The sequence below is a fragment of the Hyaena hyaena genome, unplaced genomic scaffold (assembly GCF_003009895.1).
Source record: "Hyaena hyaena isolate Hyena2069 unplaced genomic scaffold, ASM300989v1 scaffold_56, whole genome shotgun sequence".
Taxonomy (NCBI): Eukaryota; Metazoa; Chordata; class Mammalia; order Carnivora; family Hyaenidae; genus Hyaena; species Hyaena hyaena.
Genome location: NW_024080688.1, coordinates 3,644,354 through 3,669,543, shown reverse-complemented (window position 1 = coordinate 3,669,543; position 25,190 = coordinate 3,644,354). Strand labels below are relative to the sequence as shown.

The 25,190-nt window shown below is 51.4% G+C and overlaps 1 protein-coding gene and 1 pseudogene across 3 annotated transcripts in view; both read left to right on the top strand.

The window, feature by feature from the left end:
* Positions 1 to 25,190, top strand: part of MTMR14 (myotubularin related protein 14) — a 45,679-nt gene that overhangs the window by 4,407 nt on the left and 16,082 nt on the right. For all 3 annotated transcript variants that reach the window (XM_039231439.1, XM_039231438.1, XM_039231440.1), the window contains exons 3-10: positions 3,382 to 3,490; positions 10,062 to 10,137; positions 10,429 to 10,489; positions 11,964 to 12,086; positions 13,388 to 13,461; positions 17,747 to 17,817; positions 19,166 to 19,240; positions 23,982 to 24,048. In XM_039231439.1, the coding sequence (XP_039087370.1) occupies positions 3,382 to 3,490; positions 10,062 to 10,137; positions 10,429 to 10,489; positions 11,964 to 12,086; positions 13,388 to 13,461; positions 17,747 to 17,817; positions 19,166 to 19,240; positions 23,982 to 24,048 (656 nt within the window). The remainder of the gene's footprint in view (positions 1 to 3,381; positions 3,491 to 10,061; positions 10,138 to 10,428; positions 10,490 to 11,963; positions 12,087 to 13,387; positions 13,462 to 17,746; positions 17,818 to 19,165; positions 19,241 to 23,981; positions 24,049 to 25,190) is intronic.
* LOC120231284 lies at positions 7,498 to 8,181 on the top strand (annotated as a pseudogene).

Here is a 25,190-nt window from a genome sequence, read left to right as displayed (position 1 = left end):
TGTCACTTCCGAACTTCTTCCAGAATTAGGGAGAAGTTTCTGAACAAGAACTTAAGCTGAAGTTTCTGAACAAGAACTCTCTTTCCTTGCCCTTGTCCTCTCCACCCTCTTCAGTTCTGCTCGGGATTTTACCCTGGTGCCCTGATGGCATTCTGATGTTAATTAAGCTCAGTTGTGGTCAAGGTGGTTCTTCTGCAAGTTGACTCCGAGTGACTCACCTGGGGCTTTAGTTACAGTGCAAAATCTGAGTGGGGCCCAGCTCCCAGGAGATGCCAGACCACCCTGTAGTAGCAGCGCATTAAGGAACTCAGTCTTGGTGCCTCACAGAAGCATTTCCTGGAAGGAAAGTGGTTCAGTGCTGGTTCAGTCTGGCCCTTAAAGAAGAGGACACTGATGTTTGTCGAGTGCCTGCCGTTTGGCAGGTGTTAGGGTTCCACACAGTAGCTCGCTCAAGTCCTGCGCCTACGCAGCGGAGGGCATGGTGTCACTTCCCATTCATTGTATGGAAGAGAAAGTAAAACCCAGAGAAGTAACTTGCCTTTCCCTGAGATCACAGAAGTGGGGAGCAGAGTGGGATTAAAATCTATGTCTTCCTCACTCTGCTCTGTCCATCTGTCTGCCTTTCCTTTCCGTCACCACCACGCTTCTTCCACGGCCAGGGCCACGGTGGTGTATTCATAGTCCTCAAGGAGTTACTGGAGTTTGTTTTTACTTTTTACTCCTTCTGAGGCTGTGAAGTAATTCTGAGTGGCAGTGCCGTTGAGTTGAAGAGAAGGCAGTATATGCACGTTTAGGTGAGAAGAAGCAGGATTTTTTGCTTCTTTACATACCTGGCTTTGGTGTTAATATGGCACTAGTTAGAGTGCATTACACAGGATAGAACTGGATTCAGGAAACGGTTTAGTTCTGCTCATCCACCCCCCCACCCCCCAACCCCCGGTTTAGCCCATAATCTGGGAATAGAAGCCTGGACAGGGATCTCTTTACAGCCAAGACGTGTGTTTGTCAACAAGAACTCAGTGTGCTGCTGCCCCGTGGCGGTCCCCAGGGATGCAGTGGAAGCCCTAGCAGGTAGATGAAGTCCCCTCTTTTAGGTCTTGTGGGTAACAAAGACCAATCAAGAAGCAGTGACAGTGTAACAAGAGACAGAATTAGGGGATGTGCAGATGAGGCCTGGGGGGACAGTGGTTAAGTTTGCACCTAATTCCAGTGTGGGAGGGGTTGAGGGCTGCCCCCCACTACCAATTCTTGGACACCAGCTGGGTGTCCTGTAATTCAGCTCAGTTCTGACACTGCCTACTCAGAGATAGCATCAGATTCCACAGGTTAATAGCTCAGTCCCACAAGACCAACATAAATATACAAGCCAACAGTTATTCATTCAGATCTGAGTATCATGTGCCAGACGCAGCGCAGTGCTTAGCGCTGTAAGAAAAAGATCCTAAGGCCGAGAGATAATAAAAATAAAAACAGGAACTACTAAGAACAGAAACTGAATCAGTTCTTTGAGTAGGGGAACCAGCAAAATAAACCACTGCCTAACCAGAAAAAAAGAATGCCTGCTTCTACACTAAACAACTGCCAGATTCCTTACGAGGGCAATACTGTCATGTTGTCCCTCTGGGTTTTGTGAAGTTCGCAGAATGGACGGTCTCAAGCTGGGAGAATCCAGTGCAGTTTCAAAGCATTTAGAACTCAGAGGAAGCTGCTGGTGTGACTAAGTGAGATTCTGTTGCAATAGATGGTGCTGACCAGATCTGTGAAAATGGCCTGAGGCCACCAGAGGGCGAGAGGAAGACTGCTGTGGACAGTACTGTATGTGCTCTCTGTTTCATATTCTCCTGGCATCTAAGTTCAGTTCGATTATTTTGTACTGAGGTACCTTTTTATTTCATAGAGAAACTGAGTGAGGGGAAGTGGCAGAATCTGGTTTTCAGTGAGCGTGGATTTTCTGGGGCCTGGCTGGGTGGCCAGTGCCATCCTACACACAGCTTGAAGAGGCACCCCAGCCTCTTTGAGTTTGCCATTCTTCCTTTCTTCAAAAATGAAAAAAAAAATGATTACAAAAGTAACATCTTAAACCAGACTGTACAGAAGATTACACCATGGGAAGTGAAAGTTCTATTCCCTTACCCCCTTGTTCTCTTCCAAGATTGCCAAACTGTTGGTCCAAGTTTGTATTTGAAAACCCCTTTTTAACTTCAATTTCAGGCCCCCACTGGATAGTAGTTATACTTTAGTAGCTCTGGCTTATGAACAGAATGTTGAAAACCAGTAAGGAATCACCAGTATGTCTGAAAGACTTTATTAATCCCAACAGCATCCATATAGGCCTAAAAAGCTACCACAGATGTGTAGGAGGCCCTGAACTTACTCATTCGGAAACGGTTGTTTGTATTGGTGTGCCGTGTGCAGCAACACATGGGTGCCTAGAAGGATTGGGACATGGAAGGAATTAAATGCCCTCTAGGACTTGACCTGGAAGCGCAGCCCTCATGAGGAGAGGACAGGAGTGTCTTCCCCCCCTTCCAGTCACTTACTCTGCGTAGCTTCCCACTCGTTGACGTTCCTGCTTCTCATTTCCTGTGCACCCAGAAGCTCTGCCTGGCTGATGGGGAGTGTTTTGCTCAGCACTGGTAGGTGAGTCTTTAAGAGGAGACCCTTGTTTTAGGGATCTACTGATCTGACGTGGGTGTGCCTTGCTGGAGCTCCTCTCTCAGCCTGACCCTTTCATGTTCCGGAAGCTCCCTCCCCAAGCCCAGGGAGTAACTACTGTATTTCTCCATGCTGCAGATAGCTTCTTTTTTCCTTCTGTTGCTCTAGCATTCCCTGCCCTGTGTGCTGTTTGGACCATTAAAGACAGTTGGGAAGTTGAGGGAGTTTCAGAAGCTTATCACCATGTGAGATGTGAGCCTTCAGCTCACCCTGCGCCCTGAAAGCTCACAAAAATGGCGCTGTGATTTCCATACGCTCCCCAGGGCACCCATTGTCTTACTCTGGGAGTAAAAAAGTGTACACTCTAGACATGGTCAACACCCGGTTTGCTGCGTATGTTTCTGTATTTTGTATACTGTATCTTCAAAGTAGCTCACTGTTTTTTTTCCATCTTAAAGGTTCTAAAATCAGGATGACTTAAATTTTAATACTTATAATGCAGCATTTTTTTTCCCTGTAAAACTTAATATATCCGTGATCTAGAATTTAGGGATTAAAGCATTTACTAAATTCCAAACAAGTATTCACACACACATGCAGACCTCTCATGGGGTCTCTGTGAACACACGCGCGCGCATGCACACACACACACACACACACACACACACACACACACCCCTTGCCCACTTAGAAGCCAGCCTGACCTGTCTCTCGCCTGTGCATTAGGTTTCAGAGCACCGTGCAAGTGAGCAAGTTACAAGACCTCGTCAACCGTAGCAAGACGGCCAGGTGCAGAGGACGGTTTGTCTGCCCGGTGATCCTGTTCAAGGGCAAGGTAAGAACACATCATAGCCTCATGCTCTCCGAGACCGTCTTCAGGGTAACCGGCTGAATGCAAAGTGTAGGGTTGTCTTGTTCTTGGCCCTTGCCAGCCAGGTGTTGGGTAATTTACTGGGTGCTGAGCAAAGCATCCTGGAGAAACAGACCAACTCTTTTTTTTTTGTAATTTTTCAAATGTTTTGTTTATTTTTGAGAGAGAGACAGAGAGACAGGGTGAGCAGGGGAAGATCAGAGAGAGAGGGAGACACAGAATCTGAAGACGGGCTCCAGGCTCTGAGCTGGCGGTCAGCACAGAGCCCGATGCGGGGCTCGAATCCACAAACCATGAGATCATGACCTGAGCCGAAGTTGGACGCTCAACTAACTGTGCCACCCAGGCGCCCCGAAACAGACCAACTCTTATACCACCTTTCAGGGGAGTCTATGTAGGCAAGGGGTAGTCACACCAGAGTACCCCACCCTGTGTTCTGGAGGCCTCAGTTTCCTCCTCTATAGAACGGGAATAATAATCAAGCCTACATCAAAGGTTTATGGAGTAGATTAGATCAAGTAAGTTAATACATTGTTGTGTGTTCATTCTTTGAATCATATAATTTACGAAGTGTTTTGAATGTGTATTGTGTTTCAGGCTGTAAGAAACATCGGTGTGCAGACCATCCTTACCCTTCTGGAGCTTATACTCTAGTGAAGGTTGTTAATGAGGCTCCCCCGTGTGGTCTCATTTTACCTGTCTTTTTTTTTTTTTTTTTTTTTTTAATTTTTTTTAATGTTTTTTATTTATTTCTAGGAGAGAGAGAGACAGCGTGAGCAGGGGAGGGTCAGAGAGAGAGGGAGAGACAGACTCTGAAACAGGCTCCAGGCTCTGAGCTGGCAGTCAGCACAGAGCCCGACGCGGGGCTCGAACCCACAAACCGCGAGATCATGACCTGAGCGAAAGTCGGACGCTTAACCGACTAAGCCACCTAGGCACCCCTTTACCTGTCTTTTTACAACCCTTTGATGTAATGGACGGTCTCATTTTGCAGATGAAACAAAGGGATTAAATAACTTCGCCAAGTTTACCAAGAGAGCTGGGGGTTGAAGTTTCCTGGAGTTCCCTCGCCTCCCACACTGAAATTTAGGGTCCTCCGGTGTGGTGTAAGAGAAACACAGGGCCAGCAGCGTGGATGGAGCCACTGGTGGCCACTTTAGTGAGCAGGACGTGGCCTGAGAGCACCGGAGGAAAAGCAGAATGCTAGCGGGCAGATGGGGGAGGGCGCTCCGAGCAGGTGATGCAACACGGGGGCCGGCGTGGAGACGGGAACTGGAGGGGCCAGGACGCCTCCCTGACTGCAGTGGGAGGTTCATGCCAGGCCAGAGGACGGAAGGGATTGATTGCAGGAGGCCACATGCTGACCACGGGGCTTGCATTTGCCAGGAGAGCGGTGTGATTTTTGAGCAGGGAAATATGGGATGAAAGTAGCTTTTTCAGGAGGATTAGTCTCGGAGGAGCGGCTAAAGTAGGGGGAGCCCGGAAGACGGGAGGGGAGCAAATGCAGTGTCTTTAGGCAGTGGGCAGATACGTGAGGGCACATGCTGAAGTCCCAGTGGGTGGCAGAATCCAGCTGTGGTCGAGCGCCAGGGCAGTGAGGAGGGCAGACGTGAGCCTTGTTTGGGCCCCTTTGTGCCTTTCGTAAAATGGAAGAAGGGCACGTGTGAAAGGGGGTTAGGGAAGGAGATTTGAATGAAGGCTTCCTTGGGAAGGTGTATGTTAGGGAAGTTCCTGAAGGTGATCCTCTTACAGCTTTTTGTTCCCCCTCCCTTTTGGAAAGTCGTCATCTTCCTGCAAGTTGCGAAACTCCAGTTTAAAGAGCACTGGTCTGTGGAGCATAGTGCTTATCACTAGAAATTACACGGGTAACACGCAAACCGGTGTTTCCTGAAGTGTGTTCCGGAGAACAACAGTTGAAGGATATGCTTGTGAAAAGCATTCCCTGTCAAACAGTGGTGGTAGATTTGGCCCAGACCCTGGCTTCCAGATTCATCAAGTGTGTTGCTATATGTACGTTCATAGAACAGAGGCCCTGGGACATCTTGTAGCTGAGAGACCTGTGTGGCCTTGTCCAGTCTGCTGTCTCTCATTTGTCTGCAGACCACGAATAAGGAACTTTCCTGAATGTGTTTTGGAAATGGCCACGCTCAACAGCGGAACAAGTCGGGTGGCCGGAAGGCAGGTCGTTGGCGCTCAGAGACTAGACAAGCCTGTGAGAAAAGCGCCCCAAACCTCCTGATTTCAGAGGAAGGGCAGTGAGTTAGAAGGATTATTCCGAGGAGTCCTTGGCATTCGTAAATGTTCCTGAGGGCTTTGCCGTTAGTCCCGCTTCCTTCTCCTATTACGCCTTCTGGTCCAGGCGGCGCGGTACCGTTTCATAGCCTTTGGCTTCTCCTGACATAACCGGTGTTCACTCACGTCATGCCTCCCTGTGGTGTGCTTCGTTCTGATTGTGTGTTTGAAGGTCTGTCATTTCTTTCTGCCTTAATCTCTTTGAGGACGGCACCTAGCAAAGGACCCCCCTGGCTTGTAAGTGCAGGCTCAGCTACGACTCTTGGATAAAGCAGTAGCGGGCCCCGAACTAGTGTCTCGGGTGACAGAGAAGAATAGGGCGGTCCTTGCCCTTGTGGGGCTCAGCGAGTGGCAGGCAGGTGGGCAGGCAGTTGAGAGCGAGGCTAGGAGAGGTAAGAGAACGGGGTCTCACCCTCAGATCCGCGGCTCACAGCAGGCACTTGCTAACTCGTGCAGGTTTATTACCAAAACCTCGGAGGCAGGACCTCTGCTAGATTCGGGAAAGCAGGTGTGTTCAGAAGTGCTTGCTTCTGTCAAAACTCAGGTCAGTGTGGCGAGTGCGACCGGGGTGCTAAATGTTTCATTTTATTTCGGTCAGTTTATAGCAGAAACAATACGGAGTTTTTTCGGTAAACATAACACTGATTGGGAGCAGGACTGCTTTCCCCTTCAAATGCTGAAAGTAAAGGGGCATCTGGCCGGCTCAGTTGGTACATCATGCAGCTCTTGATCTCAGGGTCATGAGCGTGGAAATTACTTAAACAAAATTTTCTCTTAGTCAAAAAAAACCGCCAAAAGTAAAACATTCCAGTTTAGAGGTACTTAAAAGTGTAAACTGCAAGTCGGATTTTGTATATGTGCTGCCGAAGCGAGCACTGCAAGTCGGATTTTGAAGATTTAGTACAAAAAAATGTAAAATATCGATGGTTTTTAAGGTGATTATATGTCGATGTAATATTTGGATATCATTGGGTTAGATGAGATGCATTATTGACGGTTTTTTTAAAGACGGTTCAAGCAGTTAAGGGTAAGATGTTCTCCCGTGCCATTTTCTCCCCCAACACTGTATCTGGCTTTTAGACAGTTAAACTTGGGACAAGTCGTCTTTCTCTTTGTCTCCTCCCTTAAGAGATGGGGAGCAAAGGTCTGCCACTTTCTTCTCTGTGGCAAAGTTGGTTATGAGATGAACAAACCCTACAGAGCGATGTTCCTCGTGCAGGACTAGAGGCCACTCATAATTAGATCGATGAAGAGCAGTCACAGTGCATCCTGCTTTTTCAGACCAGCTTCAAGTGCAAAAATAATGGGGTCATGGATTGGAGCCATGAGGCTAAGGGGCAGGGGTCCGGCATGAGAATCTGTAGTGCAGCACGACTTCCGCCAGGTTCCATCCCAGAACCTTCCTTCAGAGGAGTCTGGTGCCTCACTTGGAGAGTTAGGCAGCTCGCCCGCTCTCTTCAATCTGATGAGTCTTCTGGGCCAGGTCCGACTGCCTGACTTACCAAAAAGGCAAGGACAGGTCTAAGGGTATGGGAGAACTGGGACAGAAAGAGGCATCTGAACTTGGAAAGAGTTCAAGAAACAGTCTCAAAACTCAGGAGCCAAAGACAGTGTGTGTGCGTGCTCTGAAAAGATTTAACAGGAAAAATGCAGAGTGAGGTTTGGTGCAAGCAACTTAGATGCTGGGGGAGGGCGGGCATGAGAACACATGCCGGTCAGACTCGAACAGGCTTTCCCAGGTGGCTGCCCAAGGTGGCAGGGGCCAGGTCCTGGTGCTCAGCAACCGACACTGTCTCCTGGGCCGCCTGACGGCCATCGTGGCCAAGCAAGTGCTTCTGGGTTGAAGGTCATTGTTGTGCCCTATGAAGACATCAGCATTTCTGGCAATTTCTTCAGAAACAAGTTGGAGTACCTGGCCTCTCTCCACAAGCAGATAAATACTCACCCACGCTGTGGCTCCTACCACTTCGGAGCACCCAAATGGATCTTCTGGTGGACAGCGCGAGGCATGCTGCCCTACAAGACCAGCTGAGGCCAGGCGGCCCGGCCCGGACTGCCTTAACGTGTTAGGTGGGGTCCCGCCACCCTATGACAAGAAAAAGCGGGTGGTGGTTCTTGCTGCCCTCATGGCTGTGCGTCTGAAGCCCACACAAAAGTTTGCTTACCTGGAGCTTCTGGCTCATGAGGTGGGCTGGAAGTCCCGGGCAGTAACCGCCACCCTGGGGGCGAAGAGGAAGAAGGCCAAGATCCATTACTGGAAGAAAAAGCAGCTCATGAAGCTTCAGAAACAGGCCAAAAAGAACTTGGAGAAGAAAATCAGCAGATACACAGAGGTCCTCAAGACCCACGGACTCCTGGTCTGAGCCCAGTAAAAATGACTGTTTACGCCTCAAAACAAACAAATACCCCTCAAGCCAAATGTGCCCTATTGTCTTGCTCTCAGGACTCCCACCTCCCTACTTGCCATGAGAGTTTTGCAGGTTCTGAAGCTGGGCATTGGCTCTTCCCGGCCCCAGTTCACTTCCCTGCTCCTACTAACTGGTTCCCGCAGAGCAGGGGCTCCTAACAGCAACTAGAGACGGGTCCGTGGGTGGACTTGGGAGAGTCTAGAAACGTCTATAATGTAAACTGCAGTGTGTACCTTTTTTTCTGGAGGCAGTTGCTCATTTTCATCAGATTTTCACCATGCTTTTGGACCCAGAAAAGGCGAAGCAGCTCCCGTGAGAGCGCATCTTGCTCAGGCCCAAGTCCTTAGTTGCAGGCTTCCAGGACAGCCTTCCCACAGATCTCTTCTTGTCCCCAGCCCCGAAAAAGCACCACACCCTCTTCAGGTCCATCCAGGTTGCTTTTCTGTTACCCGCCCTCTCTCTCAGCCTGCCGCTACCTCTAGAGAGCAGGGAGGTGACCTGGGGCTTCCCACCCACACCCCTTTGCTGTCAGAACGTCTTACAGATAGAGAAGAAGCCTGCAGGCAGCCGGTCTGTGTGACCTATTCAGGAATGCACCTCGCCCCCTCTGTCACGCAGCCACCCCTCTCTCTGGTGTGATCTCCTAGCCCGCTCACTGCCACCCCCAGCCTTTCTTGAAACTCTCGGGGCTAATTTGCTTCCCCATCACCACGTGTCTCCTCCCATTCCCCCAGCCCTGCTGGATCTCATCAAACACAGCTCGATTAAAGATGCAGCCTTAAAGTTAGATAGTGAAGTTCAGGCCAGTTGCCTGGTTTCTAGAATTCTAGCTTTCAAAGTGATCCTTAAGTAGTGAGGAAAAGAATTAAAAAAAAAAAATGCAAGCACAGTTACAGCTTGGTACGTTTCCTTAATAACGAGGAAAGAGATGTAATTTCTTTAAAAAAAAAAAAAAAATGCTCCCAAACATTTTTCCCTTAAGTGACCCACCTGCTTCCAAGGTTGCTCACCCCTGTGCTGAGCAGTTCCATGCAATGCTCAGTGCACAGGCATTGGAGGTATGCGGGTCTGGATGAAATCCCTGCTCAGCCCCCCCGTGTATGACCTTACATGTCACGTCACCTCTCTGCACCTTTCTGCTGTGAAGCAGCAGCAGTGCCTGGCGCCTGCCACATCTGCCTCATGGGCTCAGGGAGAAAGTGTAAATGTTCAGTGCCACGCCCAGCACATATCCATATACAGCCACATCGGATCTTACACATGTACACATACACACGTACACATGGAACTCAATCTAGCCATTTACTCTCAGTAACACTCTGGTGCCACCTGTTTGGGAGAGATACCCCTCTTGACAGAGGATGTAGATTAAAAATTCCAGGCATACCATAGACTGCCTACCGTGACCTCGAAGCAGATAAGACTTCAGTGCTCCTGGACTCGGAAGACAGGCTAGAAGAACTTGAAGAGTCCCAGGAGTTCCTTCGACTGGGCACACTTGAGAAACCATCTTGACCCGTCGGCCAGAGGGTACAGACTTGTAGACCTAATGTACAGCAGAGTGATTACAGTTACTAATATTGTGTTATATGCTTGAAAGTTGCAAAAAGAGATGATCTTAGGTTTTCGCCACAAAAAAAGAAACGGTAATTGTATGACGTAGAGATGTTAACTAATGCTGTGGTGGTAATGGTGGTTTTACAACATGTGTGTGTCACATCGGCATGTTGTACACTTTAAACTGACACGAATATTGTCCCTAAGTTATATCTCGATAAAGCTGGGAAAAACAAAAAAACCCAGAAAAGCGTCTGAAAATGTTGTTTCTCTCCCAGCACATTTGCAGGTCAGCTACCTTGGCAGGATGGGGGGAGCTATATGGACGCACTGGCTACAACTATATTTTCTCAGGTAAATGTTGAGCTGCATCATCTAAGAACAAGAGCCCAGTTGTAGAGAATAGCCACCCACGCCACAGTGGCATAGGTAGGGAGTTCGAGCAAGCTCTGGGGGGACCAGGGGCCTTCTCTTCACTCAGGCAGATGTTGGGGGAGAGAAGACTGCCGGCCACATGGGGCACCTGGTGCTGACAGACGCGAGGCCCGTCCCTGTGGGTGGAGCCGGAGCAGGGGGGAGGAGCCTGGTCCAGAAGCCCCTGGGTGGCCCCTGTGAAGCCTTAGCACTGACAGGTTTCTCTGGCAGGAGGTGCAGATGATGCCTGGGCAGATGCAGAGGACATCACAGAGGAGGACTGCGCCCTTCGGTCAGTGCCAGGTTGTTACGGGTCTGGGCTTGTATTGGGGATGGGTAAGTGACCGTTAGTGGCCGTTTTCATACCGATGGTATGTAGTCAGTGTGGTCCAGGTGAGTGCATTGGCTTCTTCCCTTCCACTGCTAAATCCGTGCCCTCGAAATAAGGTTGCTAAGGTCCATCCAATAGCTTCCACCAGAGCTGATTTTATCGATTTATGCCTGAGCAGTCTCTCTCCATCCTGGATAATATCCCAGCTCCAGGGTCCACAGGTCTGAGACAGGGTTCAGACGTCTGTGTGTGTCTTCAAGCCCCGTGGTTTCCAGGGGGTGGCCAGGGTGCTGATAGCCAGCCTGCCAGATGTCACACAGCACCTGTGCCAAGGCACAGGGCAAGGGCTACGGTCTCCATGTGGGAGACTCAGAGACTAGATGTCCCACAGTTCATCAGGTTGTGATTGATGCCATAATAAAGCCTGATACAAAGATCTATTTTAGGCCCCCTTTAAGGGAGGAAATGGGTTGGTTCACATTTGGCCTGCCTCCTCTCCAAATGATTTCAGAAAATGACACTCTGGGATATTTTGGAAAAGCTCCTTTGCATGGTCTGTACCCGTGGAAGGTCTTTAACTGGTGTCAACCATCTCTGGAATGCACACAAGCACCCTAGTAAGATCAGCTGCCCCAAATCATGGCTGGGTGCATGAAAAAGCATCTCGCTATGCCCAGTTCTGCCTGTTCGTTCCAAGAGCAGCAACCCTGGCTTGTGCTCAAGAATGTTTGGCTCTTCCCCTGAGATCAGACGACCTCGGCCTCAGCCAGGCCGCCTTCCATAGCATACTGTTCTTGGCGAGGAGACTGCTGTGGACAGCAAAGCACTGGGCATTAAAAAATTAATGGGGACTGTTTACTTGTTCCACTTTTGCCTTCATCTGTATGACTGATCAAAAGACAGCCTGGGGGATTAGGAAAAATTTTATCTCCTTGCTTCTTAGACCTGCTAAGTAGAGGGAATTCACTTGCTACTATTCCATGATCAGTTGATAAAATAGCTCTAAAAAGTCCCATCTCCCGACAAGCATTTCACTCTGTTACATTTTGAGCAAATCATATGGCTAAAAATGGTCATAAAGGGGAAAAAGGGCGGGGGGAGGGAGATAAACTCTAATGGAAGCTCAAAGACTCTATCGGCCACCAGGTTGCTGCTTTTTGGAACTCAGAGATTATCTTGAGTCCTCTGGCTTAATGTCAAGCAGCGCCCAAAAGCCCTTTCCCAGTTTCCGGCTGCCGATTGCTCCTCTTTGAAATGTGTCCCAGAGAGCAGAGTAATCTCTTAGAAAGTCACCTTCCCTGAAACCAGCTGTCCTGTGTCGGCCCTCCCTCCATCTTCTGGAGAAGACTTCCTTGAACATGCTCCCTACCTCCCTCCCCACAAACCTCTCTGAACTAATGTGCGTACAACCTCTCCCTCGGGCTCTTTGTTTCAGAAGTTCCGACACGCATCTTTTTGATAAGGTCAGAGGCTATGACATCAAGCTGCTTCGGTACCTGTCAGTCAAATACATCTGTGACCTGATGGTGGAGAACAAGAAGGTGAAGTTTGGTATGAAGTAAGTACAGGGCACCCGCTGGGAAATGGGCAGAGTTGATGTGTTCACAGCTTTTCAGGTCAGTGATGGTACACAGCAGTGACCAAAGGCTCACCACACACCAGGCCCCATGCTGAGGGCTCTCTGTACATCTTCTAGCTGGATCTTCAAACATTCTTGCAAGGCAGGCTCTACTACCCCTCTCTTCCAGGTGAGAAACTGAAGCACAGAGAGGTTAAGTAACTTGCTCAAGGTCTTGCAGGTAATAACTGAGGTACCATGAGTCTCTAACCTGTGCTGTGCTGCCTCCTTTTCTTAGATACTCTTGAAAGTTTTTCCCCTGGCTCCAGGTTCTCACCATCTCTGGTGGATTCGAGTCGCTTTCTAAGTGGAACAGCAACATCAAAAATCAGCATATGTCCAATTGTTATTTCACGTATGGACTAAATCTTGGTAGCTGATAAGAAATCAAGAAGAAATCAAATTTCAAATAAGAAATTTGAAAATAATGAGGTGATGAGATTGTAGGAGTTTTTCCCAGCATTTTTTTTTCATAATATTGACTCTTATTGATGCTGAGGTTGTCTTAGGGAGTAAGGCATTCTGAGGCCTTACAGCTTCGCTCTCTGTAGGCACCTGAGCATTCCCTCTGCCCTTCTTCCCTTCATCTGTCAGAGTGGCCTAAGTCTTTCCCTGTCAGATGCCGTTTGTCCATCCTGTTTAGGAGTGTCCTCTGTGAATATTGGAGGCCAGAGGCCCCCAAAAGGCCCCTTTGGACAGTGTCTCAGTTGCTTTCTCTCGGCTCGCTCCCCCTGCTGGGTCAGGGCAGTTGTGCTGCCCTCGTTTGTGGGGCTTAGCGGGAAGGCTGTTGTGCTTGTGATTGCCGTCAAACTGGAGAGTAAGACCTCTCTTGCTTGAGAAGTTAGAGTAGGGGGCAGAGAAGTTACATTTCTGCATTGTTCAAAGTAAGCACTGCTGAAAGGACTCATTCCTAATTCTGAAGAGTTGTTGTGTTTTTGTTTTTTAAATGTTTATTTTTGTGAATGAGAGAGAATGCAAGTGGGGGAAGGACAGAGAGAGAAAGAGACAGAGAATCCCAAGCAGGCTCCATGCTGTCAGCACAGAGCCCTACACGGGGCTGAAACTCATGAACCGTGAGATCATGGCCTGAGCTGAAATCAAGAGTCAACCGCTCAACTGAGTGAGCTCCCCAGGTGGCCCTTAAGACTAGTTTAGCAAGAGGTTCATTTGACGCTGTAATACTCGTTGGGGGCGATGCGTATGTGTTGTGATGCCATAACACACTGTGTCCTGTCTTGTAGCGTAACCTCCTCCGAGAAGGTGGACAAAGCCCAGCGCTATGCCGACTTCACTCTCCTCTCCATCCCGTATCCAGGTAGGGAGCTCTTTTCAGGGTCTAGTCAAGTGACAGGCTTCCCAGGACCGGGAGCTCTCAGAGGCCATTCGCGGGCCTTCTACACTTAGGTACATAGGAGCCCTGGGCTTTTCCCGGGGCGTCTTACGTTGACCAGCATAGGACACTGTGAGTCTCAGTCTTAAGCTCTCATGCTTAGTGTAGGACACTGTCCCGGAAAGCACTTTCCACTCCAGGGACTGAGTCCTGGCTCAGGTATGGCTACTACAGCCTTGAGCGAGTTACTTCACCTCTCCAAGCCTCAGGTTTTCTCAGATGCCATTTGGAACTTGGAAAGGCTTAACTCAAGGTTTTGTTGTGAAGCTTCGATGAGATCATGATTGTCAAAGTGCCCTGTGCAGGTAAAATACTATTTCAGCATAAAACAACATTACTAGTACTCTGTGTCGGCAGCGAATCATGCTGCACTGGCCCGTGTGGATGCGGACCTTGGAATGTCTGTCTTGGGGTGATCAAGTCATTTATGGAAATTGCCCCAGGTGAGGCCCTTCTGGTGATAAAGAACACCAGCTAATTGCTCTGTCTCCAGTTTTACATGGTTGGTGGCCTCACCGAGGCACAGGGCACTTTGGTGTACACAGAGCTGGCTGCGTTGGTCTCTGGTGCACAGATCTGCACGCAGCCCGTGGCCCGGGCAGTACTGTGTGCACTGGACGCTAAAGCCGTACTGGTCCAGTTGGTAACATTTACGCTTTTTCTTTTTTTTTAATATAGTTTATTTATTTTTGAGACCGAGCATGAGCGGGGGAGGGGCAGAGAGAGAGGGAGACAGAATCTGAAATAGACTCCAGGCTCTGAGCTTCCAGCACAGAACCCCATGCGGGGCTCGACGCCACGAACCGCGAGATCATGACCTGAGACGAAGTCGGACACTTAACTGACTGTGCCACCCAGGCACCCCTGCATTTACACTTTTCTGACAATGCCTGCTTGTTCAGCACGGAATATCCGCACAAGATTGTCACCAGTCCACAGGAAGTGTACTCTTTCTCCTCGAACCCTCTCGCCTGCCTCTCAGCATCAGCATCTGCCTTCGGTCCCGCGCAGGGTCTTGTCTCCTGATACTGGGGCCACAGAGCTGGTAGCAAGGTGGGCCCATGACAGCAGGTTGCCGTTCAGCGGGTCTTCTCATTAGAACGACAAGTTAATCTGGTACTTGGCGGAGAGGGTGTCCTCACCAGTGTGAGCTCGTGGTATCCAAGCCACGAGCCTCGATAGCTCGGTGCTTTTACAGTGGCCTCCCTTGGAGTCTCACTTCACTCTTCTCTGACAGCTTAGTGCTTAGTGCCATGCAGAGGGGGGCGTGAGTCCCAGCCTAGTGCTGTGTGTCCTTGAACAAGTCCCTTAACCCTACTTAGCACTGGCTTCATCCTCCGTAAGATGAAGGCAATGGTGCTTATTTCATGGTAGGGTGCCAGACCCCTCTCCCCCCTTTGCTCAGTAAACAGCAAGCTAAATGATGGGCACGTGGAGGAGAGGCTCAGGGAAGTTCCTCTTCCTGAAAGCCACTTTGGGTCGATGCACACGTCATGCTGCTGCTGTGGGCTTGACTGTATCAGAGCCACGTTGTGGCAGAAATGTCCTACCCAGGGTGTCTGCGCTGGGGCCGTTAGCCTAAAGCTTGATTTTCAGACCCAGCTCCGGACTCCCAAGAGGTGTCTTGGGGGCCCGTGGACTGAAGTGCTCCACTCACCAGTAAAGACACGTGAGGAACCAGCCATCGCTTTATATTTCAGTTCTAAGTAGAGCTGGGTTTAGGAAGGAGAGTTCTGGTAGAAGTCTGGGTACCGCTGCTCCAGGACTGGAGCACAGTGTCCTTCCTGCTTAATGAGGCAGCTTGTTACCAGACTCCTGAAATGTTAACTCCCTTCGCGGTCCCTCAACAGACCATAACGCAGCTGACTTGGGGCTGAGGATGCTCATCCCGCTGTCTGTTTATACCAGCAGAACGTGAGAAACATTCTCCTTAGTCAGTGACGATGACAGAATCCTAGAAATACTGCATACTCCTAGGAAAATGCTTACACTTGTTGATACGGAATGATGCTTAAGATGCCCAGCAGGACACAGAATTGTATTGTACGACGTCAGCAGTGTAAGGGGAAAAGTGGTTACAGGAAAGGGTGAGGAAGAAATAGGCGAAAATGGTTAAGACGATACAGCCTGTGGGTTTCTTCCCCCCTGTTCTTCCCGAAGCACTTGCGTACTACACCGGGCAGTTGGGTGTGTGTGTTGGGGGGAGGGAAGGAGAGAGGGATCAACAGAAACCAAGGAGCTGGGGGGGGGGGGGGGGTGGGAATGCCACCGCACACCCAGGTGAGGGGCGGGAGAAGCACTTTTTTCCTGCTCTGCTTGTGTTCTTGAATTTCTTTACAAGCCTGGATTACTTCATCCCAAGGAAAAGAAACAGCTAACCATTGACGAAACCCAGTCACAAACTGCGCTTCGTAGCTGTTCATGGCATCTTGGCTGAGTCCTCTGATGACTCTGAGGCCAGACGGGAAGTCCGATGCTGTCATTTCTAGCTCTGTCCAGCTGACTGGGGCTTGGACTGGCCCTTGAACAGAAGTGTTCTGGGAGCACTTGCTTCAGGGCACCAAAATAGAAAACTGCATGGCATGCGTCTGATTGGTTTTCTCCTTGAGTGAGTGGCTCTTCTCACCCCCGCTTTGCTTTTCGTCCCATCCTTCTTGACTCTCAGTGCGTTTGGAAGCCTGTTCAGGTAATGAGTGTCAGGCATCGCCCTGGGGACTGAATCTATTTTAATTCCATCCGTCTTTCCCACGAAATTGCCTCCGCATCCCAGGCTGGCCGGAGCTCAGCCCAGAGCCTGCAGTATTGATTTGGGCAGGTCGAGTTTGGGAAAACAGGCCTAGGGAGCTCAGAGAGATAATTGGTGTCTTTTCCAAACCCAGGCTCATAATCCCAGGGCCTCTGTCTGATATATATATTTCTCCTTTTTACCAGTGAGGAACCCCAGAATAGGCTGGAGTGTTAGAGCCAAGGATTGTTTCCTGACTTCTCAGTCAGCAGCGAGGCCGGGGGCTTTGAGCGCCGAGGGCCTGGGCTGTGTCTCCAGACCTTCCTCTCTGAAGGAACCCTTTCTGTCTTCCTGGGGCGGCCCTCCCACAGGACCTTGGCCCAAGGGGAGCTGGGGAAGGTCCGTGTGAATTGTTTTGGCCTGTGGCCACCTCCACAGAATTCCAACTGTTTGATGGCCTTCGGGGACCTCACCAGACTCGGACCTGTGGCCAGAGGCATGTGCGCCCCAGAGTTTGTACTGGTTGTGGGGGAGGAAGTGAGAACTCCTTTGGGAAGCTGCCTCAGAGGGCCCTCTCCCACTCTCGTGGCCGGCAGCCCCCCCGCAGCCCCAGCGCGCTCGCTGGGCCGTGGCATACGAGCACACCTCGTTCTCTGCGAGCCACACTGTTGCTGACTGTCCGCTCCGTGGCTGGCACTGTGGCTCTTCTCGCAGTGGCAGGGTCATGATGATAGTGCGCCGTCGTCTGAAAGGCGTCCGCACCAGTGCTGCCAAGGTGTTTTATCTGTATCGTTTCATTTCGTCTCGAGCCACTGTGAGAAAACCAGGCTGTTTGCAGTCACAGAGCTGAGTGAAAGGCCGAGATCTGAAACTGAGGATGTTGCTGAAGCCCTTTCCCTCCACTCTTGCTCTCTGTATTCCCCAGGACCCACCCTGGCGCGGGTTCTTACAGTTTTTCTGGAGAATGATACAGAAAAGTACCTCTTGGCCAGGTCTGTTGGAGATGGAAATGTCTCGTGGGCACCTGTCCCTGGTCTTTTCCAGAACGTCCCTAGAGGCCTGTGAGGTCGGTGTTAGACAGGGAGCGACTCTCAGTAACGAGAGAAGTGGCCGCGAAAAGTGCTGCCCGCTCAGACTGTAAGCTGTGCTTCGTTTGCCGGCTTTTGGCATGTCGGACATGTAGGACAAAGGGACCTGATATCAGGGGGAAGTGGCCAAGAACCACTGAGCCTAGAGGGAGAGAGAGACAGAGGTGTGCAGGCGGCAGTACCTCCTCAGGAAGGCGTGTGGCTAGAAAGCAGAGGAGCACCAGAGACTCATTCTCGCCTGCCGGTGCTGGTCCCCATGCACATCAGTTGTGGCCTCCTACGGGGCTCACCAGGATGAAGTGTGAGCTGGTGGCCATCTTGGTCCTTCCACACTCAGGGGCAACTCAGGAAACTGGGTTCGCAAGGGTGGTATCTTAACTCTGCCCTTCTTTTCCAGGCTGTGAATTTTTCAAGGAATATAAGGATCGAGATTACATGGCTGAAGGGCTCATTTTTAACTGGAAGCAGGTATGAGCGGTAACATTTATCAACTTAACGTTTTTTTTATTGAAAAAAATTTTTTTAATGTTTTTATTTATTTCTGAGGGAGAGAGAAAGACAGTGTGAGCAGGGTAGGGTCAGAGAGAGAGGGAGACACAAAATCTGAAGCCGGCTCCAGGCCCTGAGCTGTCTGCACAGACCCTGATGCGGGGCTCGAACCCACAAACCGTGAGATCATGACCTGAGCCAAAGTCGGAAGCTTAACCAGCTGAGCCACCCAGGCACCCCTGAAGTTAACATTTTTTAAAATGTTTGTTTATTTATTTTGAGAGAGAGAGAGTGCACACGGGAGGGGCAGAAAGAATCAAAAGCAGGCCAGGGCCTTCAGCACAGTGCCCAATGTAGGGTGCCATCTCATGAACCTTGAGATCATGACCTGAGCCAAAATCAAGAGTCAGGTGGGGCGCCTGGGTGGCTTAGTTGGTTAAGCGTCCGACTTTCGCATAGGTCATGGTCTCGCGGTTCGTGGGTTCGAGCCCCGCGTCGGGCTCTGTGCTGATTGCCAGCTCAGAGCCTGGAGCCTGTTTCGGAGTCTGTGTCTCCCTCTCTCTCTGACCCTCCCCTGCTCACGCTCTCTCTCTCTCTCTCTCTCTCTCTCTCTCCTAGAAAAAAAAAAAAAAAAAAAAAAAAAAAAAAAAAAAAAAAAAAAAAAAAAAAAAAAAAAAAAAAAAAAAAAAAAAAAAAAAAAAAAAAAAAAAAAAAAGAGTCAGGCACTCAGCTGACTGAGCCACTCAGGCGACCTGCTCTTAAGAAAGGGAGACCCTGGAGAACAGCTTGCAGTCTTTTTGGGGAAAACAAAACCCTTTTCCTTTTTCTTCTCTTCCATGGATGAATACCATTATTTTCCCTTCCTCTCCTCTTTATGTGTACATGTTTAAATTCTCATATATGCTTTCCTGTCACCTTTGATTTGTTTCTTCAAAGGATTTTTCAGGGTCAAAATAGGAACTCTTCTTTCCTCTCCGTTCCATCATCTGTGTAAAAAGTGGGACCAGCATTCTGTTCCCTTCCCAGTCCGGCAGGACAGGTCACTGGAGCCTGCTGGGTGCTGAATACAGATTCATCGTGTCTGTCTCAGCAGCGGACACTAGAATGATCTACTGAAAAGCTCCACTTGGGAGCACTAATCTGGTCCCTTTGGTTTTAAAACTGTCCCTTGCTGGGTAGCACAGGCATCTGGCCCGGGGAAGGCAGTGCTGTGGAGGGATGTCCTGGCAGCCTGTGGTAGCCACAGCTTCAGAGCCATGGCCCGCCCTGTCATCACGGCTTCTCCTGGGGGCCAGCCTGCGTCTCACAGGTGTCTTTCTGTCCCCAGGACTACGTCGATGCCCCACTGAGCATCCCCGATTTCCTGACTTGCTCTCTGAACATTGACTGGAGCCAGTATCAGGTGAGAGGCCCAGCTCCAGCAGGGTGGGCTGGGGGAGGGGTGCAGGGGAGGCCTGGTGCCGACCCCCGAAGTCCTTCATGCAGGTGCCAGAAGGTCTGGCTCGTGCTCTCTTGACTTCTCACGGCCTAGGAAAGAAGCAACTGCTTATCCATTTAACTCTCTCCTGATTTGCTCTTGGCCCAGAAAAATCAAAGCTTTCTGATCATGACTCATTCAAAGATTTACATTCACCAGCAGGTTCTGTTTCCAGAGGACCTCATGGAGTCTGCTTTTCCAGCTCTGGGCTTTAGCGACTGTTTTTCATTTTTCTTTCAAATGCATGTTCTGCCAGAGGAAGTGCAGAGCTGTCTGACCTCGTTTGATTATAGAAACTTTAAAATTATTTCCATTGTGCTCCTCTCACCGTGGATGGGGCCCCAGTCGCCATGGATCCCTCTGTCTACCATGTGTAGCCCACTCTAGAAGCCCTGAAGGCCGTGAGCAGTGTCCCTGCTCTTGCTTCAGCCGAGACCAGTATCCTTGCCCTTCCCACCACCACCGCCGTCCCCGGTCTGTTCCTTCTCCCGGCCGCCACCTCCTCACCTCCTCTTGTCTGGGTGACACAGTGCCTTTAGGACTCTGCTCAGGTGTCTACTCCAGGAAGACTTCCCTGATGTACCTCCTCTCCTCTGTCCCCAGAGGGCTGGATGCCTGTAACTGCATTCCCGTTTACCCTGGGCATGTCTGTCATGGAATTTTCCACGGAGCTGTAGTCACTGATTTAGAGATCTGCTTCTCCATCTCCAGTAGACCGAGCTTCAGAAGGATGGGAAGCCTTAGCTTGTCCATCCCCAGCACAGAAACCGGCGTGGAGCCTGGAGCCCGAAAGGCCAAGCCGGTGAATAGCCAGAAGACATCCCGTTTCCCTCGTTTTCTGTGCCCTCAGGTCTGGACAGTTCGCATCCAGCCATCGGGTCTCCCTCCGTGTGAGGGGCCCGGCTTGCCTGTTAGGCAGCTGTGTGCTCCCGTTATCACCGCAGGCCTCTCGTCCTGGTAGGAAGCGGTCTGTAAAGGCAGAGGCTGCACGTATCTTGTACACCCAGCCCCTCTTCACAAAGCAGACCCCCCGTAACTCCGTGAGTGCGTGAGAGTGGCGTCGGGCGTTCTCCGCGCATATGTTTCTACAAGGGACAGCGTTAGCACGGAGACCAGACCAGTTGTTTGTGGCGCCCCAGAAGCCTGGAGAAGGAATGGATTGGGGGACCCTATCCCCTGCTCTCCGAGTCTTAGGCGGCACCTAGGCAGGCTGAGGGGCCAAAGGAACCTGCAGGGAAACCTCTTTGCTGTTTGCGGAGGTGCTAGGCAGGCCCCACCCCGGGCCGCCCTTTCTCTCCTTTCTGCCACTGTTCTTTCTCCTTAGGCACAAACTGGGTCTGATGAATTACTCACTTATATAAGGTGCGAGTGTACGAGTTGGACATGTTGATACTGCCAGGGGTGTGTGTCTGTTCAGGAAGGAGTCCTGTGCGTGGGGAGGAGCCCTGCTTACTAGATGGAGGCCCTGGGTCCAGGCTCCGGCTCACTCAGCCCTTCCCTCACCACTTCGTGGCTCTGAGCAGGTGGCCTCACCGCCCTCTGCAAGTGGAGCCAACAGCACCTGTTTCAGAGTCGTGGCGAGGTTCTCGTATGACCGCAGTGTGAACCTGGCCTTTTAACTGAAATGCCGGGCCAACTTTAACGATGATAATTAAGGAGTAGGCTGCCTGCTTGTTAACTCGACGGAGTGATCACTAATAAAATTCTAGGCACAAAAAGTAGGAGGGCAGGGTGTTTCCCCATGATGCCTGCCTCTCCAGTGTTGCTCAGACACTGGGTCTCACTGGGCCACCTGCCATCCTCTTCCTCAGCCACAGGTGGGCTCTGCCCCATCCCCTCCTTCAGCACGGGTGTCTGGGACGCCGTGTTACTCCGCCTTACCTCTCCGGGTGATCTCGTCTGCCATCCACCCCGTTAACCCTCTGCTGAGTCACGCGACCTGGACTCTGGGCCAGGCCTTCCTTGGGGATCCACACCTGTGTCACCTCTTACAAGTGTCCTGTCATGCAACCACCAGAAACCCCAGCACCCCCGCCACTTACCCAGATGCTCAGAGTCAAAACTTGGGGGTTTTTCCTCCCACCTCCATTGCCAGGTCCCATCAGCTCTCTAAATCTCTGTCGTGGTCCAGCTCTCCAGACCTTGCCTCCATCTCCTGTACCACTGAACTTAGTCCAGACCCCGTCATCCCGGTGCATCTTGCGTCTGACTGGGGGCCACCCTGAGCAGGGACTGGAAATGGTGAACAGAAAGCACTTGAATAGAGACTGGCAGACAGCAATACTCAGATGATGGTTGAAGGCCATCATTGTCACCCCTTCCTTAGAATGTGCCACTGACGTTCCCGTTTTCCTCAGAGTGCAGTCCAGTGACCCGTATGTGGACTACTCGGCTCCACACCGTCCTGCCTCGTTCTGGTGACTCTCCCTCTTCTCCTCCAGCCACACTGGCCTCCTTTCAGCCCCTTAGAGAAGACTGCTCTCCCGGCTTGCACACTCTTCATTCTGCCAGAAACACTGGTCTCCTTTCCCTTCCCTCTTACATGGATGGATGTCACCACTGTCCGGAAGCTTCCCTCCTGATCCCCGTGGATCATACTAAGCTCAGCTCGCTGGTGACACTGTCCTGCGGGGTCCTGTAGGTGCCTTTAGTCCGCGCACCTGCGGCAGTTCATGATGGCTTCCCTCTCCTGCAGCCCCGTTAGGGCCGAGGCCACCGTGGACACGGCTGCTCCCCGGGGCCCGGCCCTCGGCTCCTGCTCACAGTGCGAGAACTCTTCTGGCAGCACATGTATGGGTGTTGCTGGCCTCCACATGACCAGATTGAATCCCTTCGAGGTGTGCTCATTCTTTCTGGGCCCTAAGGTCCCTTCCAGTGCCTGCTTCTCCTCAAGCTGGCCCTTGACCATGAACAGAGAGGTAACATTCTACAGGTACCTCCTAGTCCCAAAACACTAGGCCTTGAGGATGCAGAGATTCCAAAAACGGCCTCCGCCCCCACTAGGCTCAGTCTGGGAAAAGAGGCAAAACATAAGCATCACCTGGGTAGCAGAGGTACTGCCCTATGGCTACTGAAGACTCAGTAGAACATAGCAGGGGTGGGCTTTTAAAGGGTGAGTCGAGTTTGCCAGCCGTGGGGAAGAGCGCTGCAAGCACGGACACAGGCAGTGGCGCGGTGCTCAGCTCTATCCCCAGAGGTGTTTTCATGGAGCACTTAGGAGGGGAGGGTCAGTGCTGGGCCTAGAGCTTAGCACGCCTCTTACATTCTGCAGTCCCCTCGAATGTGTTTCATAGTCTGCTGTTGGAGAAGTCCCTGCAGTATAGCATGACTGCACAGGTGATTCTCCCGGCCCGGGGAGGGCTGGCTTCTGCCCCAGCTCGGGTTAGCTGTAGGGCTTTAGGCCTCTAACAGCCCGGAGCCCCCCAGCCTCTGGTTCCTACCCCAGCACTGGGCACAGTCAGGCTGCTGCCTCTCCCTGGTTGTTGGTGTCCCTTCCAGTAGCCACCGTGGTTACCGGAGCTCTGCCGGCTGCAGCCCTTGGTCACTTCTGCCTTCTCCTGGCTGCTGCAGTCTTTCCCCAGCTTCCCTGACCTCCCTGGGCTTTGTGCCGCCACACAGCTCCTGCCTCCTCCCCTCCCCCTCCTGCTTTTCCTTACCCACGAGAGTCACAGCTCAGAGGAAGTCTGTTGGCAGTGGTGTGTATGACAGGTTGAGCCAGATGAGTGACGAGCCCCCCGTGCTACTCTGGGTAACGACTTTATTAGTGCGGTGCTGCAGCGGCTGTCTCTCCAGTTGCTGAAAGTGGGGCAGAGCTCTCCGGGGGCTGTGGGAGGGTCAGGCAAATGAGCCTGGTTTAAATTCCTGGGAAAACCATTCCAATCACAGGTGCCATGTCCACCCTCCCCCAGAAAGTACTCTGTCCCTGGCACTGGCTGCCCCCTCCACACAGCCCCAGAACCCCGATGCATAGTTGCATTAGGAGGCTTCCCCCAACTAGGGGGAACGGGCCCTCGGCATCGGGGCAGCTCCTTCCCTGGAATTCCAGGCTCCAGTAGACTGTCAGAGCGTCTGGGCTGGACTTTCTGCTTGGGCTAGAACAGGAGTTCCGGTCTCTTTGCAGTTTTTCTTATATTTCATCTCCCACCTCATGGACCTCTTGTTTTAAAAGATCTTGTCTGCCGAACAACTACACTTATTATTCATCAAAAGACAGAGTATACAGCGAATGGCAGTAAAACATGAAAGAAACTGGATCGGTGAGACGGTGATATTTTCTGTGGGATGTGATGATGGATGAAAGAATGGCTCTTTGCATTTGGCAGCAGTGGGCATGGGCTCAGGGCTCTTTGCTACCACCCACTCCCTGGGCAGCCGTGCCGGGAGCCCGGGGCTTAGGGGGCCCAACGTGTGGCTGCCGCCGCCGGGTGTGGGGCTGTGAGTTGCCCAGGCCCCTGCATGGCTTCCCATCCCTCAGCATCACGTTGTGTCGGAGCCCCCGGAGTGGGGAGGGAATCCTCAGATTGTCTGGAGATTAGGGGCTGTGGATGAGTGACCGGGATCCTGGGGCTTGTTGCCTCAGAATAACTCTCGGATTTTATTTCTTACATCCATTGAATTCCCGGAGTTAAATATCGATGCCAAGATACCTTTTATCATTCTTCAACAGAGTTGGGACCTGGTGCAACAAACACAGAACTACCTGAAACTGCTGCTTTCCATAATTAATAGCGACGGTGAGTCTGCCTCAGCGTGAACTCCCAAGCCGTTGGACATTCCCAGGTCGTGACGCTGTGAACATGGTTGTTGGGGTCACACGCCTACCTTTTGCTTTATGGGAGGATTGGGGGATGCACCTGTCCACCGGCAGCTTTATTCCTCATCCTCAGAACCGTAGAGAACAGCCTCGCGAGCTCCTTACCATCCGGCACGCACACGCTGTTCCCGCACCAAGGGCAGCTGGGCCTTTGATCGTCAGTGTGGTGTGTGGGGCCGAATTGCCTCTTCTGATTCAGAGAGATGAGAGAGAAATCAGCCCTGGTTTCGGACTGGGCACACACGAAAGTCCCTAGAGGGCCTGTTCTCCAGACGGTACTCCAGGCGGCCCGGCGGTTGTGACTGGTTGGGGTCTCTAGGGGGGAGCTGGCTAAGTCATTGATAGCAGCCAAGACTTCGGTGGGGTTGTTCTTGCTTAAACAAGTAAAAACGTCTTAGCTGATATAACCAAGAAAGCCCCACAGCAGGGCCAGGCGCCTAAGAAATGTCACCGGGAATTTCCGTGTTTCTCATACCCGCTCTCCTTGTTTCCGGTTAGCTCTGGGGCTGGCGCCCAGTCTTGCCCTGTGTCCTGCTCTCTTCCCTCCCCCGAAGGGCCTCTGTCCCAGAGCTCACGCTCATCGGCCCAGTTTGGGTCAGTCGTCCATCCTTGAACCAGTCACCGTGGCCAGGTGTACAAAAAAGTCCTGCCAGCCTCTGGAATTAGGTAGTGGTTCCCTGCCTGGGCCGGAACTGCCCCTCACGGGGGCTTCTGGAGAGGTGGGTGTGGTAGGAATTGGGGAAAGGCTGCTAGCACTAGGTGTGTGTTAGGCCAGGACCCCACGTGTCCTGTAGTTCTGGGAAAGCCCTGCACAGTGAAGAGTTACCTTCCCCCAAAGTACCTGTGGGCCCCAGGTGGGGTTGCAGGCCAGCCTCACCTAAGAGACCTGCTCGGGCAGTACTGCTTTCTACGAAGTACCTGGAAAGACAGCCAGAAGAAGGAAGAAGAAATGCCGTGCGCAGACAAGTGCCTGTCACCCATCCCTTGCCGGGAGTAGGGCAGAGGAGAATCGTGGAGAGGCCCATCAGGAAGAGGGAGACTAGGGGTAGCCTGGCTCTCATA